An 18,438-nucleotide genomic window follows, 5' to 3' on the forward strand; every position below is an offset into this window, starting at 1 on the left:
TCCGGTTGTCCACAAGACGCCACTAATAGGCTGTTAGAACTGCGAAAACCAATGAAGGGACATCTCACCGAAGTGGACTCCGACTCGGGAGGCGGGGAGGGGAGGCTGGAAGGCAGAGCCCAGCACCCAGGGTCAGGCTCCGGAACAACCCACCACTACAGATCGAAGATTAGAACCCTCCGCGGAGAGAAGCCCCAGGCTCAGGGCCCGCCAGGGGAAGCGGTGCCCTGCGGCCCCTACAGGAAACCCACCGCGCCTGCAGCCGGGCCCGGGAGGCGCCTGCTCGCCCTGCAGCCCTGCTTTCCTCCTGCGGACCTCGCTTCAAAACCACCCTCCCAACTTCCTCTTCTCCGGAAACAGCGTTCCTCTCCGTGTGCTCCCCACCTGGCCGCGGTTCTGCCACAACTTGCTGGGCCCCGATGGCAATTCGCCGCTACTCCTGAATAAACCCACTTTTGCTGGTAACGTAACTGGCGGCGTTGTTTCCAAGGACAACGGAAGGATAAACGAGGACACTCGCGGGATAGGAGATCAGCACGCACACACCACGTGCACGTCTGCACGCTCCTGACGACCCGTCGGAAAGAGAAAGGAAGAGACGGTGCCATTTACAACCGCCGCAGAAGGAACGACGTGCCCCAGAGGAAATCTGAGCAAGGAGGTGGCAGGCCTGCTGTCCCAGGACAGGGCGCTGGGGACAGAAACGGAGGAAGACGCACGGGGGCGGAGAGCGGCTCTGTGCTCCTGGCCGCGGAGGAACCGACCCCGTGAGCACGTCTGTCCTGCCCGGAGCGACCTGCAGCTCCGGGGTGTCGCACCGAACTCCCCACGGCGCCGTCGCAGACTCGGGAGGGACACGCCGCCCCGCGCGGAGGCTGAAGGGACCCGCGAGGCCAGAGCGGCGGGAGTGCAAGCTCCGCCAGGGGACCCCGCTCCTGGACCGCGAACCGCATGAGGAAGCGGCGGGAACCGAGTGGGCGCGGAGCAGGAACACGGCCGCGCGGCCCCGCCGCCCGGCGCCGGTGAGGTATGCCCCGCGGGGGACACGGTGTCACCGCGCACGACGCCGCGCAGGGTCCTTTCCCCCCAGGGTCTGGGGAACACCGCCGCCCTCAGCCTCCAGGTTCCGGAAGCTCCTCCTCCCGGGGCCTGGCTTTCTCCTCACCTGCTCCTGCCTTGGCGGGACGTGAGGAGACCGGGTTCTTGTCCGTGTGGACGCGGGGCCACGTGCCCCTGAATCCTCCACAGCGGGACCTGAGGAGACCGGGTTTTGTCCGTGTGGACGTGGGTACTCGTCAACCAGAAGTCTCCACAGCGGGTCTTGAGGAGACCGGGTTCTTGTCGGTGTGGACACGGGCCCTCGTTTCCCCGAAGTCTTCATAGCAGGTCCTGAGGAGACCGGGTTCTTGTCCCTGTGGACGCGGGGCCACGTGTCCCTGAATCCTCCACAGCGGGTCGTGAGGAGACCGGGTTCTTGTCCGTGTGGACGCGGGGCCAGGTGCCCCTGAATCCTCCACAGCCGGTCCTGAGGAGCCGGGTTCTTGTCTGTGTGGACGCGGGGCCATGTGCCCGTGAATCCTCCACAGCGGGTCGTGAGTACACCGGGTTCTTGTCTCTGTGGACGCGGGGCCACGTCCCCCTGAATCCTCCACAGCGGGTCCTGAGGAGACCGGGTTCTTGTCCGTGTGGACGCAGGGCCACGACCCCCTGAATCCTCCACAGTGGGTCCTGAGGAGACTGGGTTCTTGTCCGTGTGGACGTGGGCACTCGTCCCCATGAATCCTCCACAGTGGGTCCTGAGGAGACCGGGTTCTTGTCCGTGTGGACGTGGGGCCACGTGCCCCTGAATACTCCACAGCGGGTCCTGAGGAGACCGGGTTCTTGTCCGTGTGGACACGGGCCCTCGTCCACCCGAAATATCCACAGCGGGTCGTGAGGACACCGGTTTCTTGTCTGTGTGGACGCAGGGCCACGTCCCCCTGAATCCTCCACAGTCGGTCCTGAGGAGACCTGGTTCTTGTCCGTGTGGACGCGGGGCCATGTCCCCCGAATCCTCTACAGCGTGTCCTGAGGAGACCGGGTTCTTGTCCGTGTGGTCGCGGGGCCACGTCCCCCTGAATCCTCCACAGCAGGTCCTGAGGAGACCGGGTTCTTGTCCTTGTGGACGCGGGACCACGTGCCCCTGAATCCTCCACAGCGGGTCTGAGAGGATCGGGTTCTTGTCCGTGTGGACGTGGGCACTCGTCCACCCGAAGTCTCCACAGTGGGTCCTGAGGAGACCGATTCTTGTCCCTGTGGACGCGGGGCCACGTGTCCCTGAATCCTCCACAGCGTTTCCTGAGAGGACCGGGTTCTTGACTGTGTGGACGTGGGCACTCGTCCACCCGAAGTCTCCACAGCGGGTCCTGATGAATCCGGGTTCTTGTTGGTGTGGACATGGGCCCTCGTCTCCCCGAAGTCTCCACAGCGTGTCCTGAGGAGACTGGGTTCTTGTCGGTTGGAATGCGGGTCCTCGTCTTCCCGAATCCTCCTCAGCATGTCCTGTGGAGACCGGGTTCTTGTCAGCATGGACACAGGCCCTAGTCCTCCCGAATCCTCCGCAGGGGGTCCTGTGGAGACCAGGTTCTTCTGGGTTTGGACGTGTGCCCTAGTCCTCTTGAATCCTTCACAGCGGGTCCTGACGAAACCAGTTCTGGTCGGTGTGGACGCGGGCCCTCCTCCGCCAGAAGTCTCCACAGTGGGTCCTGAGATCAGGTTCTTGTCACGTGGACAGGAACCTATGTCACCCTGTTCCACCACTGTGAATGTAATGGCACAGACTTAAGATCAGAGTGGTCCTTCATGAAGAACTCCTTAGATTGTGTTGTCAAGGGCCTGCCCTCCAGGTTGGAAATGGTCAAGGATCTGGGCGCATGACACAAGGCAAAAACAAAAAACAAAAACCCCACACTCTTTGAGTTGTCCCCAGTCTATCTTAGAGTTGGATGGCGTCACCTGGGCTTGACCTCTCCCAGTGGGCCTGTGCTGCCATGCCACAAAAATCCAAGTCCCAGGAATCAGAGCTTCTTTCTTCCTACCTCTGTGGGCTCTGGGGGCTTGGGGAGCGTCTTCCTCAGAGCCTTCCCCCCTTTTATTTTGTCTGTGTCTCCTGCCCTGTGCCTTGGCGTGCTTGTCATGGTCTTTTGATAGAGTGAAAAGTCTGGAGGCTCCTCTAGGGTGTCTCTGTAAACAGGCTGTGGATACTTTGAGTTTTTCAGTGAATGATGACTTTGGCGGTCTTGGACCAATCCAGTCAGCTGCAGCATGTCAAGTGCTGTAAGCAATAGCTCGGAGCCAATGACGAAGACCACAAAAGCCAATCAATGTCCTTGTCTCCCTCCCTTTGGACAAATGATTCTAGGAAGCCTTGCATTTCCATGATGGTATGGTGCCTGTCACCATTTCTGTCTCTCACGCTGGTCCTTGGACATGTAGGTGTAGTGGATCGTGACAGGGAAAATCTGGGATAGAAGTTATTTCTTCCCAGAGTCGTGTTCTGTGGCCTCCCACACTGAGGTGTCCCACCCAATACCTGACAGGTGGGGAGCCATTGGCGACAGCAGTGAGGTTTGCATCCACTAAGAGGAGCTTGCCTTGGCCAAGTCCTCCACCCTGGGTGCCTTGATGCTCCTTGTAGATTTGCCTCCATCCCTAGCTAGGGCTGGTTAATCAAGCACAACACCATGGTGCTGGCTGCAACACAGTGGACCAAGCAGCTGGCGTCTTCTTCGACACTAATCTAGGAACACTGTTCTCGGTGCCCACCTCCTTTGGAGATAAATAGGAAATACACACCCCTGCACCCCCAGACCGGTGCCTGCTTGTTGGTCTCTGCAGGGAGTCTGACCTTTTATAGCACTGATAATTTAGGGTGAGGGTTTCTGGCAACACCTGGCATAAGCCCAAATCAAAGCTACAGACCACCAGCAAGCACCAGCTCCTTCCCACAGCAGCTGAGACATGAGGGTGAGGAATGAGTGAGCCATTCTTAGGTCTAAGGCATTGTAGGGGGGCATCAGCTAGGCTCCCATTCCCATCCTTGGGGATAAATGTATTGTGGGACTTCAGCTTCTGTACTGAATTAAGAACATGTAGACTGTGACCTGCTGAAGGAAGTGGCAACAGCAAGTCACAGGGGGTGACAGGCAGCTCTCTAGGCATCTGAGCTCTCGCTTGGGGTACATGAGATGTTTGGGCCCCTTGTGACTGAAGGTGGGGTTTCAGTACACCCCCAACAAAGGAAATGGAAGCACAGGATTTATGACTTACAGAGCCAAGAACAAGAGGGCACAAGGACCCAGGGAAGGGCAGGCCTCCATCCGACATTCCCAATGATCAGGACATAGAAAACAGGGTAGCAAGTACAGGATTTCTTGGGAGCGGATGGGGCTGAATTGGCTAACTTTCACAGGCTCACCTCTGTGTTATTCTAGAAGGTGCTTGGAAAACCAAAGTGGGTATCCTAGGCAGATTCTTATCTACAGTTAAACTCACTGAAAAGTAGGCAAGAGAAAGAGAGCAGGGATTCACGTTCAACGAACTCCCTCCAGATGCCAGAGTCATCCATAGGCACTTGTGCCTACCTTTCTGCTTGATTTCATTGGGTGCTCCTTTCAGCCTCATGGTCTCAGTCTCCCACATTTGGAAATTTTGTCTCCAGGGAGGCACAGCTTGCGCTAGGTGGAACCTAATGCCAGTCCCTTTCCCTCACAGCCCAAAGACACCCCAGTTTGGGGCAGGCAGTATGGGTGGTGGTAGCCCTCTATTATCCTGAACCCACGTTGGGACTGGGGGAAGACAGATTACCTGGAGAATGAGAAAATGTTCAGTGCACAAGAGCGCGGTTTTGGAGAAAACTCATGAAGTTACCCATAAAAGACCTTGTGTCAACTTCTCTTAATTCTGGAACCAGACACTTCTGCTCAAGACACAGCTGCACCCTCAGGTTCTCTTCCCAGAAACTAAGGCTCAGTTTGGGCTCTTACTGGCTCAAAAACTACATAAAGGCTACAAGCATGCAGTTTTCAAGTTTTATTTCAGAGTGCTGGTCGGTGACCCATGAGAGACCTGTTGTCAGAGCTGTGATGTGCCTGAGGACCCCTGTGTCTCCCAGGGACCCTTGGAAACGTGGATGTCAGCTGTGCCGCCTCATTACTGTATGTTTACAGATGCACCAGGTGCATTGTCTATAGTTGTTCAGGGGTCTGGAGGCTAAACTATGGATTGTCTTCTCCAAAAATCTCTTCCTTAACTTTCTCTGTGTTTATAGTTCTGATATTTATGGCAACACCAAAGAGGAATGTAGCGCTTATGACATAAATGTGACCAAAAACCACTCTGAGATATACCATGGTTTCATGACTTTGCTCACTGAATTCTTCTTGGAGGTGTCCACTGTCTGTGCTCCCACCAGTGCCTTGTCCGTGCACCATGGAGGATCCCAGCTTATGTGGCAGTGGCAGTTCCTGTTATGGTTGCACATCCCTCTGTGACTGCATGTCTCTGGGATACAGTCATAATTCAGCTGAGCCACACTGCCAGTGCAGTAGGTATACTGACAGAACTTTCCAGAAGCACAGGAAGTACCAGTTCTCTCATGACCAATCTGGGTTGTTCCTGTGCTACGATGTGAATCCAGCCCCAAACATCAGAACCCAGGATCTCAGACAGATGGAATCCAACATGCTCTTGCAGCTGAGGGAGATGTGTGACATTCCTACACTGCAGCCTACCACACGGCACGCCTGTATGGGAACAGGTTCAGCGTTGAATTCCCCGGGGTCGTCTGCAGTGTCCATATCGGCTGCTTTTTTGATTTATGGTCTAGCAGACATCTTCACCTTTCCAGAATTTTTGCAAAGATTTCTTGACAGTGCATAGTGCGGTCGGTGCAGTTTCCATGATAGCAGCAGCCCTCTTCAGTGCACGCAGTTCCATCTTGCATATGGAAGTCATCAGGGTACGCCAAGGTCACCCCATGGCAGGACTCTGGAAGATCACATATATTTTGGATTGTTCTGCAGAGTGTCCAAGCAGCGGAGTTGGCTCAGTCTGTATAGCATCTGCCTGTATTACATTTGCCCCCAGGGGTTCAGATACAATCATGCATACAGCCTAGATTGCTGTAGCAATGGTTGAATGAGCCGCAGTCACACTGCTTGCCTGGATCCACTATGTAGTTTCCATAATGATAGTGGGTCAGGCTTTTATTTACATGCACCATTTCAGTGTTGAACCTGCACTTGCCTGTTCCACAATTCATTATAATGAAGGAACAGTTACTGAAAGCTTCCGTTATACCAGTTAATTGGGTCCTATGGCAGCTGGACCGTTTTGGCAAACACATTCATCAGTGTCAATGCACAAGCCACAATTTCTTGCAATCTGATGTGTTGCTATGACAGACAAGAGTAAATAATGTCAGCGTAAATAACCCAGAATGATGGCATATAACCCATTGGTGGATGGCATATAGAATACACAACTGGAGTGCAATGAACCTCATGGGGCCCATCTCAAATCACATTAAGGGTGAATGTGTTTTAAGAAATCGAAAAACTTTGACTCATACTATTGAAGAGAAAAAAGGACTCTGATGCAACACATAATTCCCGTGTGAGCTTGATGTCTCTCATTATAAATGACTATGAATCCAATAACTTACATCAATACCATGAAATATTGACTCAATTAAGCTAACTAGCCTTATTAGGAATTGGGCACTCATTTCCACGGGGTTAACACACTATACATTGTTTTGAAACTGAGAGCAAGTCCTTTGAAAATTCTGTGATGGGATGAACAGAACTTACTAGAGATCCTTGGGGCTGCACTGGCATTTCCTTGAGGAACAGGGGGTCCCCTGTCCTCCTTATATCTTTGGTTATAAGTAGGTCCCATTGCACAGATGTCTGCAACTCTCTGAGAAACAAAGTGTTCAAACCATTGGAAATCACCGAGGGGTCTCATTGCATAGGCAGTTAATCCAACTTCATGATATCTTCAAGGCTGCCATAGCCTGTGTCAATTGTGACCATGGAAAGAGGAATCTCCTCCAGGTAGCCGAGGTAGTAACTGTCTGGAGGCATGAAAGGGTAGTCCACCTGCAAGGCTCCCTGAGCATCCTGAGTCATCATCAGCAGAGTCTGGACCAAAAGAGTTTCTTGTGCTGCATGTGCATAACATGTCTCTTGCCCCCAAAATGCAGGCTATAGGACAGACAGCCTGGCATCTGAATGCCTTGGCTGTGGTGCGGCTCCTTCTTGGGAATTACCACCTCAGAGGAGGTGTAGCACCATGAGGGATGCCCTTGAGAACCCTGCACAGGAGCCAGCACTGCCCAGAGTGCAAACAGCAAGAGGGGTGCCCTCAGGGTGACCTGGCCCTCTGCCAGCCTCATGCCCCTGCTCAGGGACATCTGCCAGTGAGAATGGATAAATGGAGGATCCTCAGCAAAGCCAGGTCTAGACCATCAGACAGAACAGAGGGCTGTGCCAGGTGGCCAGCACCCTGCACCTGGGAGCCACCTGTGGGGTTCGGCAACAGTCCCAGGGTGTGGCATTGGGTAACCCTGCACATCAGTTCAGCTGGGGTGGATGTGGGAGGGGCAGGTGGGCCATGGTCAAACGGGGTCACATGGACAAGGGTAGGGATTTGGACCCAGAGGCATGGCTCTAGTCAACACCTTCAATCTTTCCTCCAGCTACTTGCATATGGGCTATGCAGTTATAACACCCTGAACTTCTCTACCAATTCCATGCCCTGTGGTACTGCTGGGTCACTTTCTTTGGATGACTACTTTTCTCATTTCAGAGACCACTGCCTTTGCTTCCTTGTGATGTGGAGGTAAACATTGTCAATTTTACCTTTATGGGTGATGCAAAAAATCGCTTTGTAGTTTTGTGTGTCTTATTCTCCTTGGCTATTAGTTTGCAAGCCATTTGATCCTTTTGGTTGTTGCTTTGAAGGTTCCTCTGAGTTCACTGAGGAAATCATTTCTCAGTATTCTGAGTGATGATTGGTGAACTACAAGGTTGTATTTTAGTATTTTCTTATGCCAGCTGGGGAGAACAGAAAGTACTGGTGACCATGTGTGAGCCCCAGGGGTTTTCTCCTCTAATCCCTTATGGTGGTTGTTTCCTGGCCTCTGGCAGTCTCCTCCCATGTAGTTTGGTTCCCTCTTCAGCTGGAGATGCAGGGAAGTTGAGGTTACTTTGGCAGCTTGTACCATGGAGTCTGCCCATGATCAAAAGATGGTATTGACCTTGGCACTCCCTTGCTTGATTAAGTACCCTCTACTGCTTTAAAACGCCCTGGGTCAGGGAAAAACCTCAGAGTTGGCATTTGGATAAGAGTTTGCCTTTTCCCCAGTGGCTGGCCTTCTGAATATAGCTCAAATTACTTTCCCACCAAAACTAAAACTTTGAACATTGACCTTTCCAGCAACAGGCAGCTGAATTTGGGTTTTGATAACAATGAAATGGAGAGTGAAACGGCAGTTTCCAGGGCCTGGCAGGGAGGGTCAATGAAGAGTAGATCTCAAGGGCTATGATTTTTTGTTATGCAAGATGATTAAGTTCCAGAGGGGTCTCCACATCATTACCTCTGTAATTAACAATACTGTAATATATGGTTCAAATTTTGTGAAGAGTGTGGGTCTCATGATCAGTGAGAACTTACCACAATATAAAAGTGGAAGACATGAGTTTTGCTTCTCACACAACAGTGTGCTGAACTGCATGGACACACTCTCTACTGATAATTTGAAAACAATTTAAAAAAACTTATACATTTTGGAAACTAACCCTGGTGATATTTCATTTACAGATATCTTCTTCCATTCCATAGGTTGCTTTTTTGTTTTGTTGGTTGCTTCCTTCACTATGCAGAAGCTTGCTATTTTGAGGTAGTCTCTCTCTATATATAATTTTCTTGTATTACATTAATGTAAACTCAAGAGTGCTACCATACAGTGTAGTACTGATTTTAGGGGTAGAATTTAGAGAACCATCGCATACATATAACACCCAGTTCTCATTTCAACCAGTGCCCTCCTTAATGGCCACATGCCATTTAGCCCACCTCCCCCACTTCCCCTCAGTTTGTTCTCTGTATAAGAGTGTCTTCTGGTTTCCTCCCTCTCTGTTTTGATTTATTTTAGTTTTCCTTTACGTATGTTGTGTTTCTTCTATTCCACTAATGTGTGAAATCATAGGATTTTGACTTTTTCTGACTGACTTGTTCCACTTAGCATAATCCACTGTAGTTCCATCCACATTATTGTACTTGGCAAGATGTCATTCTTTTTGATGGCTAAGTAATATTGCAGTGTATATGTTTACCACCTGTTCTTTATGCATTCATGTGTTGATGAATATTTGGGCTGTTCCACAATTTGTTTTTTGTTGATAAGGCTGCCATAAAGATTGGGATGCATGTGCCCCTTCGAATCAGCATTTTGGTATCCTTTGGATACCTTTGGTATCCTTGGATAAATGCAATTGCTTGATCACAGGATAGTTCCGTTTTTCATTTTTTGAGGAATCTCCACACTGTTTTCCAGAGTGGCTGCGCCAATTTGCATTACCATCAACAGTGCGAAAGGGTTTCGCTTTCTCTGCATCCTTGCTGACATTTTTTGTTTTCTGAATTGTTAATTTTAGTCATTGTGACAGGTGTGAGTTGGTATCTCATTGTGGTTTTGATTTATATTTCACTGATGAAGAGTGTTGTTGAGCATCTTAATTCGTGTCTTTTTGCCACCTGGATGTCTTCTTTGGAAAAATATGTATTCATGTCTTCTGCCCATTTCTTCACTGGATTATTTGTCTTTTGAGTGTTGAGTTTGGTAAGTTCTTTATAGATTTTGGATACTAACCCTTTATCTGAGATGTCATACAAATACCTCCCCTCCATTTTGTCAGTGGCCTTTTAGTTTTGTTGATTTGTTCTTTGCTGTGCAGAAGCTTTTTATCTTGATGAGATCCCAATAGTTTATTTTTGCTATTGTTTCCCAAGCCTCTGGGGACATGTCTAGTAAGAAATTGTTCTGGCCAAGGTCAAAGAGGTTGGTGCCTGTGTTCTCCTCTAGGATTTTGATGGTTTTCTGTCTCACATTTAGGTCTTTCATTCAATTTGTATTTATTTTTGTGTGTACTGTAAGAAACTGGTCCAGGTTCATTACAAGTTCACGATGCTGTCCAGTTTTCCCAACACCAGTTGTTGAAGGGACTTTTTCCATTTGATAGTCTTTCCTGCTCTGTCAAAGATTAGTTGATCATATAGTGATGTGTCCATTTCAGGATTTTCTAATCTTTTCCATTAATCTATGTTGTTTTTTTTTTGCCAGTATCATCCTGTCTTGATGACTACAGCATTGTAATATAGCTTGATATCCAGAATTGTGATGCCTCCAGGTTTTTTTCTTTTTCAAGATCTTTGGTTATTTGGGGTCTTGGGTGGTTCCATGATAATTTTAGAGTTATTTGTTCTAGCTCTGTGAAAAATGCTGGTATTATTTGACAGGAAATTGAATTATTTGCATTGAATGTCTAGATTGCTTTGGATAGTATTATCATTTAACAATGATTTTTCTTTTAATCCATGTGCATGGAATATTTTTCCATTTCTTTGTGTTTTCTTCAATTTCTTCCATAAATGTCCCAGACTTTTAGAGTACAGATCTTTTACCTCTTTACTTAGGTTTATTTCTAGTATATTATGATTTTTGGTGTAATTTTAAATGGGATTGATTCCTTGATTTCTCTTTCTCCTGCTTCATTATTGGTGTCTACAAATGTAACAAATTTCTATATGTTGATTTTGTATGCTACAAATTTACAGGTTTATTGTACCAGTTCTAGCTGGGTTTTTTTTTTTGCTGGAGTCTTTCAGGTTTTCTATATATGGTATAAAATTCAATTCCAGAACTGTATAATGCTATTAAAAAATGGCCAGGAGACATGAATAAGCATTTTCCCAAATGTGACCTACAGATTGTCAATAAACACATGAAAAGATGGTCAACATCACTCCTCATCAGGGAAATATAAATCCAAACTACAATGAAATATCAACTCACACTGGTCAGAAAGGCTAAACTCAACAGCACAAGAAACAACAGGTGTTGGTGAGGATGCAGAGAAAGAGGATCCTTTTCGAGGTGCTGGTGGGAATGCACACTGCATAGCCACTATGGAAAACCGCATGTAGGTTCCTTAAAGCTAAAAATACAACTACGTTACGATAGAACAAATGCACTACTAGGTACTTACCCAAAGGATACAAAAATACTAATTGAAGGGAATTGTACCTCTATGTTTATAGCAGCTATGTCACAAACAGCCCAGCTATGGAAACAACCCAGCCCAAGCATGCATTGATTGATGAATGGGTATAGAATGGGGTGGTATATCTACATAACCCCGTCCATGCACACTGGAATATTTCTCAGCCGTAAAAGGAATGACATTAGCTATTTGTAAGGACAGGGATGGGCCTAGAGAGTGTTATATTTACTGAAATAAGTCAGAGAAAGACAAATATATGATTTCATCCATATGTAGAATTTAAGAAACAACAAATGGGCAAATGGACAAATAAGGGAGAAGAGACAAACCAATAAATAGGCGATTTTTTCAATGTTCACTTACTTATTTAGAAAGAGAATGGGAGGTGGGGCAGAGGCAGATGGGAAGAGAATCCCAAGGAAATGTCGTGCTGTCAGTGCAGAAACCAAAGTGGGGCTCGATCTCAGGAATGATGAGATCAAGACAAGAGCCCAGATCAAGAGTGGTGGGCCTAACCCATGGAAGCACGTAAGCACCACGAAACAGATACTAAACTATAGGGGAAAAACTGATGGTTACCCTGGGGAGGGTGGGTGGAGGGATGGGGAGGTAGTTGATGGGGATTAAGGGGATCGCTCATAATGAACAGTGGGTGCTGTATTGCAATGTTGAATCACTATATTTTACACCTGAAACTAGTATTACATTGCATGTTAACTGACTGGAATTTGAAGAAAAACTCAAATAATGTATTTATAGTGCCTGCAAATGGCCAAGTTGGCATACAACCCATGAAGAAGCATTTATTGCAGAAAATATACTACCAGAAAGAATACCTAGAATATTTGAACTAAGGTAGGTTCTTTTCCTTTCCCACCCCAGATCAGCAAGTAGAAACTCCAGTGCAAGTAACTGGGACTATAGGCATGTGCCACTGAGCCTGGCTGCAACCTCCCCTCCAGACTGTTGTAACCAATACACAGGGTTCCCGGTGACCAGCTCCTGTTCAGAGGACTCTTTCCCAGAGAGACAGGATGTCAGTGACCCTAAGCTGTTTGCTGTTGAGGCCAAGCCCCAGCAGGTGCCACTGAGATGTGCGACTCACTCATTGTTGGCAGCCCCACTCCCAGGAAGGAAGCTCTGCCCTGGGCACAGTCCACTAGGGATGCTGGGAACCTGATCACGCCAGACCTGACTTGTATGGCAGGAGTCTCATGCCACCAGGACAAGCAAGCCACAAGGCAGTGAAGCTGCCAGCCACCCCTAAACAGAGCCCTCAGTTTCCAAACTGTTTCGAATCCTGTTTGTCCCCAACATGCCCTGCAACTGCAGACCTTTGCCCAGAGTATTGCCCAGGGTAAGGGGGAGATGGAGCAATCATCTAAATCAAGGAGCAAATCTGTTCCTATAGAACTGACTTCATTTGCAGCTAATTGTGAGGAAGAAGGTCTGGGCCTCATGTTGTGGGAGAGGCAGGTGCAGGAGACAGATGGTTTCAGTGGAAGATTCCTAACCTACTCCCCCTCACCTGCAGGAGAGAGCCAGAACCAGGGACAGTGGAAGGAACAGCTCCTGTCAGAACACATATCAGACTATGGCCTCAACAACTCTCCATTCAGAGGAGTCCGAGGTTGTAGGGTTCAGTCTGTGGAGACTCCATACATCAGAGGGTGGTTGAACATAGGAGTGCTCTCAAATGAAGCAGAGTATCTCATCATGTGGTTTGGGAAAGAAAGAGATAAGGAATGCCCAACCAAACCACTGTCACCATGGTCTGGCTGTGTGAATGTCCCAGGTCACACCACCTCTGTAATTATGGGACTACCGCCCTTCTCTCCACTTCATGTCTTTGAGTTTCACCTGGTTTCAGGTGTGCATCAGTAGTGTCACATTTCTCTGGCAAAGCATCCCATTGATGGAAGTTTCGTAGTTGGTTTATTCCTTTATATTTAGAAACTCTTTTGCCTTATTCTGAGCTTCTAACACTAAGAAAGATGCTATAAATATTTACACACCATTTATTTTCTGAGCATGGGATTTCATTCTTCAGGGAAAAATACTTGTGAGTGGTATTTCTAGGTTCCTTTTTATGTCATCCGTGTATAATTTCATAAGCAACAGCCAACGGTTTTCCAGAGCTGGTGTTTATTTGTCAATCCTTCCTGCATTGTTTGAGGCCCCACGTATGCTGGATGCTCACCTGGATGTTGTTGTCAGTGTTGTTTTCATTCCGGAGCCATTGGAATGTGTGTATAGGGCATCTATTGCATTCTTGATTTGAATTTCCCTGACAGTCGATGGTGTGAAGAGTCTTCTCCAGTCCGTAACTAATGTGTCTATAACCTCAAGGATAGGATGTCTACTACACAAGGCTGTGCTTGTTTTATGGAGGTTTGTTTCCTTTCTTCCTATTGACTGTTGAGGGTTCTTAGCATATTCAAGATTCAGGTCCCTTGGTGGTTATGCAATTTGTGAATGTTGTCTCTTACTCTGTAACTTATCTAACTATTGGTATTCATGTGGGCAGATAAGCGTATTTGATTTTCACAAAGTCTATTTATACCATTTCTTTTTATGGGTGTTGTGTTGTTAGCTATAGTTTTCATTTTCTTGATGATTGATTGCTTATGACTAATATTTTTTTAAAGTGTTTATTCTTTTTTTTTTTTTTTTTTTTTTTAAATTTTTTTTTCAACGTTTATTTATTATTGGGACAGAGAGAGACAGAGCATGAACGGGGGAGGGGCAGAGAGAGAGGGAGACACAGAATCGGAAACAGGCTCCAGGCTCTGAGCCGTCAGCCCAGAGCCCGACACGGGGCTCGAACTCACGGACCGCGAGATCGTGACCTGGCTGAAGTCGGACGCTTAACCGACTGCGCCACCCAGGCGCCCCTAAAGTGTTTATTCTTGAGAGAGAGAGAGAGAGAGAGAGAGAGAGAGACAGACAGAAAGTGAGCGGGGAAAAGCATAGAAAGAGGGAGACATAGAACCTGAAGCAGACTACAGGTTCTGAGCTGTCAGCATAGGGCCTGACAACGGGGTCATAGCCTCAAATTGTGACATTGAGACCTGAGCTGAAGTGAGACACTTAACCAACTCAACCACCCAGGCACCCCACTGATTTCCTGACTTACAATGTAACTAAAAGTCTTGTTTTTTTTCTGGTTTCTCTCAATGTTGACGTGTTCCCTATTTGGTCTCTGGTGACTTAGAGTTTTGTCGTTTGTTTTCAAATTTATAGACTCTGGCAAATCATTTTCGTGGCATGGTTTTTCCTAATATATGGAAATTATGTGGAAATATATGAAATTGAAGTTCAAATTTCACAAGAGTTGCCATTCTGTGTCTCTTTGGCCAGACTGCTCATCAGGTTTGATAGATATGCTCCTGGGGTCAAAAAACACGTTTACCTTTTCAGGTAGCAGGCTTTCTATATGTCTGGAGCCGTTGAGCTCTGTGCACACAACCGAGTTCTTGACACAATTTTTCCTTCGCAATTCTATGTGAAACCCTCAAAATCCATTTTTTGCATTGCCAATTTTAGACATATCATGAATAGAACGCATTGAAGCTCTTGTATCATTTCCTAAAATTATTTTACTCTTGCGTGTTTGGGACTGTAATTTTTCTTCTTCCTTCCAAGGGGAGCTCATATCTGCATTTGTGGAATTCTTCCAGGCTTCTCATCTCTTAATACTTTTCCAACGTGCTGTGCAGTTTTTGACCAAATGAATACTTAGGTTTATTTGTACTCTACCACATTGAGTAAATGCAAGACGTTAGACTCACTACCTTCGATTCCATGTTCATGACAATTTGTGACAACAATTCTCCTTCCTTTTTTCCACTTTTCAAATTTTTTAAGTTTGTGTTTAAATATTTGTTAGTTAACATATTGTGTAATATTAATTTCAGTAGTAGAATTTATTGGTTCATCACTTACATTAACACCCAGTACTCATCACGACACGTGGCCTCCTTAATCCCCAACACCCATTATCCCATCCCCCACACACCTGCCCTCCAGCAACCCTCAGTTTGGTCTCTAAACTTAGAGTTTATTTTTATGATTTCTTGCTCTTTTTCCCCTTCCCCTAGATCTAAATTCCCCATATGAGGAAATCATATGGTGTTTGTAATCTTTGACTGACTTACTTTGCTTAGCATGATACCCTCTAGCTGCATCAACATCTTTGCAAATGGCAAGATTCCATTTTTTTTTGTGACTGAGTAATATTCCATTCTATACATATAGCAGATTAATCACATGGTGGACTTTTGGTCTCTTTCCTCAGTTTGGCTGTCATAGTTAATGCTGCTGTAAACATTGGCGTGCATATGCTTCCTCAAATCAGAAGTTTTGTATGCTTTGGATGAATTCCTAGTAGAGCAATGCTGGAGTGTAAGGTTGTTTGATTTTTAGTTTTTAAACTGTTTTCTGGAATGGTCCAGGCACTTTGCATTCCCACCAAGAGTATAAAAGGCTTCCCTTCTCTCCTCATCCTCATCAATATCTGTTGTTTCCTGCGTTGTTAATTGTAGCCATTCTGACAGGTGTGCGGGCATCTCTCATTGTAGTTTTGATTTGTAATTCCCTGATGATGAGTGATGTTGAGCATATGTTCGTGTGTCAGTTAGCCATCTGAATGCTTTGTTTGGAAAAGTATCTCCTCATGTCTTCTGCCCATTTCTTCACTGGATTCTTTGTATTTTGGGTGTTGAGTTTGAGAAGTTTTTTTTTTAATAGATTTTGGATAGTAAGCCTTTATCAGATATGTGGCTTGCAAATACCTTTTTAATTTCTGTAGAATGCCTTTTAGATTAGTTGATTGTTTCTTTAGCTGTGCAGAAGGTTTTTATTTTGATGAGGTCCCAGTAGTTCAAGTTTGCTGTTGTTTCCCTTGCCTCTCGAGACACGTCTAGTAAGAATTTGCTATGTCCGAAGTCCAGGAGGTTGCTGCCTGTTCTCCTCCAGGATTTAATGGTCTCCTGTCTCACATTTAGGTCTTTCACCCATTTGGATTTATTTTTGTGTATGGAGTAAGAAAGTGGTTCAGTTTCATTCTGCTGCATGTTCTGGTCCAGTTTTCCCAACACCCTTTGTTGACAAGGCTGTCTTTTTTTCCCATTACATAGTCTTTCCTACTTCATCCAAGATGAGGTGGCCATACATTTGTGAGTCCATATCTGGGTGTACTATTCTGTTCTCTTGATCTCTGTGTCTGTTTTGTGGTTGTAGATTACTGTCTTGATAAGTACAGCTTTGTAATATAGCATGAAATCCATAATCATGATGTCTCCCGTTCCTTTGTGTAGCATAGACATTTCAACACTCCTTGCTCCTTAAATCCATGAACATTGAAGGTGTTTCCATTTCTTTGTGTCATCCTCAGTTTCTTTCACTGTTTTAGCGTCTTCAGAGTATAGATATTTTAACTCTTTAGGTATCCTATTATATTTGGTGCAATTGTAAATGGGATGGATAGTTTTTTTAATTTTTGTTTCTGTTTCTTCATTATTGCTGTGTAGAAATGCAGCAGATTTCAGTATGTTGATACTGTATCTTGTGACTTTGCTGAATTTGTGAATCAGTTCTTGAAATATTTTGGTGGAGTCTTGAGTTTTTTATATAGAGTGTCATGTTATCTGTGAAGAGGGAATGTTTGACTTCTTCTTTTCCAACTGGAATGCGTTTATTTTTTGTTGTTGTCTGTTTTTGAGGATAAGACTTCCACTGCTGTGTTAAATAGAATGATGGGAGTGGACATCCCTCTTGTGTTCCTGACAGTAGAGGAAAAGGTTTCTTTTCCCCACTGAGGATATTAGCTGTGGGGTTTTCATGTACGGACTTTATGATGTTGAGGTGTGTTTCCTCTACCCCTTCTTGAGGGTTTTATCAAGAGAGGATGCTGTACTATGCCAATTTTTTTTGCATCTATTGAGAGGGTCATATCATTCATATCCTTTCTCTGATTGATGGTATGTATTACATTGATTTATTTGTGACTATTGAACCACGCTCACAGCCAAGGAATAAATTCCACCTGGTCACGTTAAAGGATCCTTTTAATGTATTGGTGGATTCAATTTGCAAGTATTCTCTTTCTTTTTTTTTAACGTTTATTTATTTTTGAGACAGAGAGACAGAGCATGAATGGGGCAGGGTCAGAGAGAAGGAGACACAGAATCTGAAACAGGCTCCAGGCTCTGAGCTCTCAGCACAGAGCCCGACACAGGACTCGAACTCATAGACCGCGAGATTATGACCTGAGCCAAAGTCCGACGCTTAACCGACTGAGCCTCCCAGGCACCCCTGCAAGTATTCTCTTGACAATTGTTGCATTCTTGCTCATTAGGGCAAGTGGCCTGTAAGTCTCATTTTTAGTGGGGTTTAATCTGGTTTGGAACCATGATCATACTGATCTTATAGAATGAATTAGGAAGTTTTCTTTCCATTTCTATTATTTGGAACAGTTTGTGAAGACAGGAATATTCTATTCTACTTAAATCGAATATTTGACACTCTTCTTAAATATCTGGTAGAATTCACCTGTGAACCTATCTGGCCCTGGATTTTTGTGTGTCAGTAGATTTTTGATTAATGATTCCATTTCTTTGCTCATTATCAGTTTGTTCCCGTTTTCTCTTTCTTCCTTTTTCAGTTTAGGTAGTTTACATTATTCTGGGAATTTATCCATTTCTTCCACATTGCCCAATTTGTTGGCATATAAATCTCCAAACTATTTTCTCATAGTTGTATTTCTGTGGTGTTAGTCGCGATGTCTCCTCTCAAATTCTGATTATATTTACTTTCGTCCCTTCTCTTTTGTTTTTGCCAAGTCTGCCCATGGGTTTATCATTTTTATTTATTCTTACAAAAACCAACTTATAGTTTCATTCATCTGTTCTACTGTTGTTCTTTCTTTCTGTATCATTTATTTCTGCTCTAATCTTTTTTGTTTACCCTTTCCTGCTGGCTTTAGGGTTCATTTGTTCTTCTTTTTCTAGCTCCTTTAGTTGTAAAGTGGTTGTGTGTTTGAGACCTTTCTTCTTTCTTGAGTTTGGCCTGTACTGCTATATATTTCACTCTTCCATCAACTTTGCTGCAT

At 45.9% G+C, this 18,438-nt stretch overlaps 1 gene segment (V, D, J or C); it reads right to left on the reverse strand.

Annotated features, from left to right (window-relative positions):
- Positions 1-236: 236 nt before the first annotated feature.
- LOC125168149 (immunoglobulin heavy variable 3-23-like) overlaps positions 237-18,438 on the reverse strand; it is a 31,928-nt gene continuing 13,726 nt past the window's right edge. Inside the window, 2 exon segments of the V gene segment in view lie at positions 237-439; positions 3,565-3,571. Coding sequence covers positions 237-439; positions 3,565-3,571 — 210 coding nt within the window.

The sequence above is a fragment of the Prionailurus viverrinus genome, chromosome B3, assembly GCF_022837055.1.
Source record: "Prionailurus viverrinus isolate Anna chromosome B3, UM_Priviv_1.0, whole genome shotgun sequence".
NCBI lineage: Eukaryota > Metazoa > Chordata > Mammalia > Carnivora > Felidae > Prionailurus > Prionailurus viverrinus.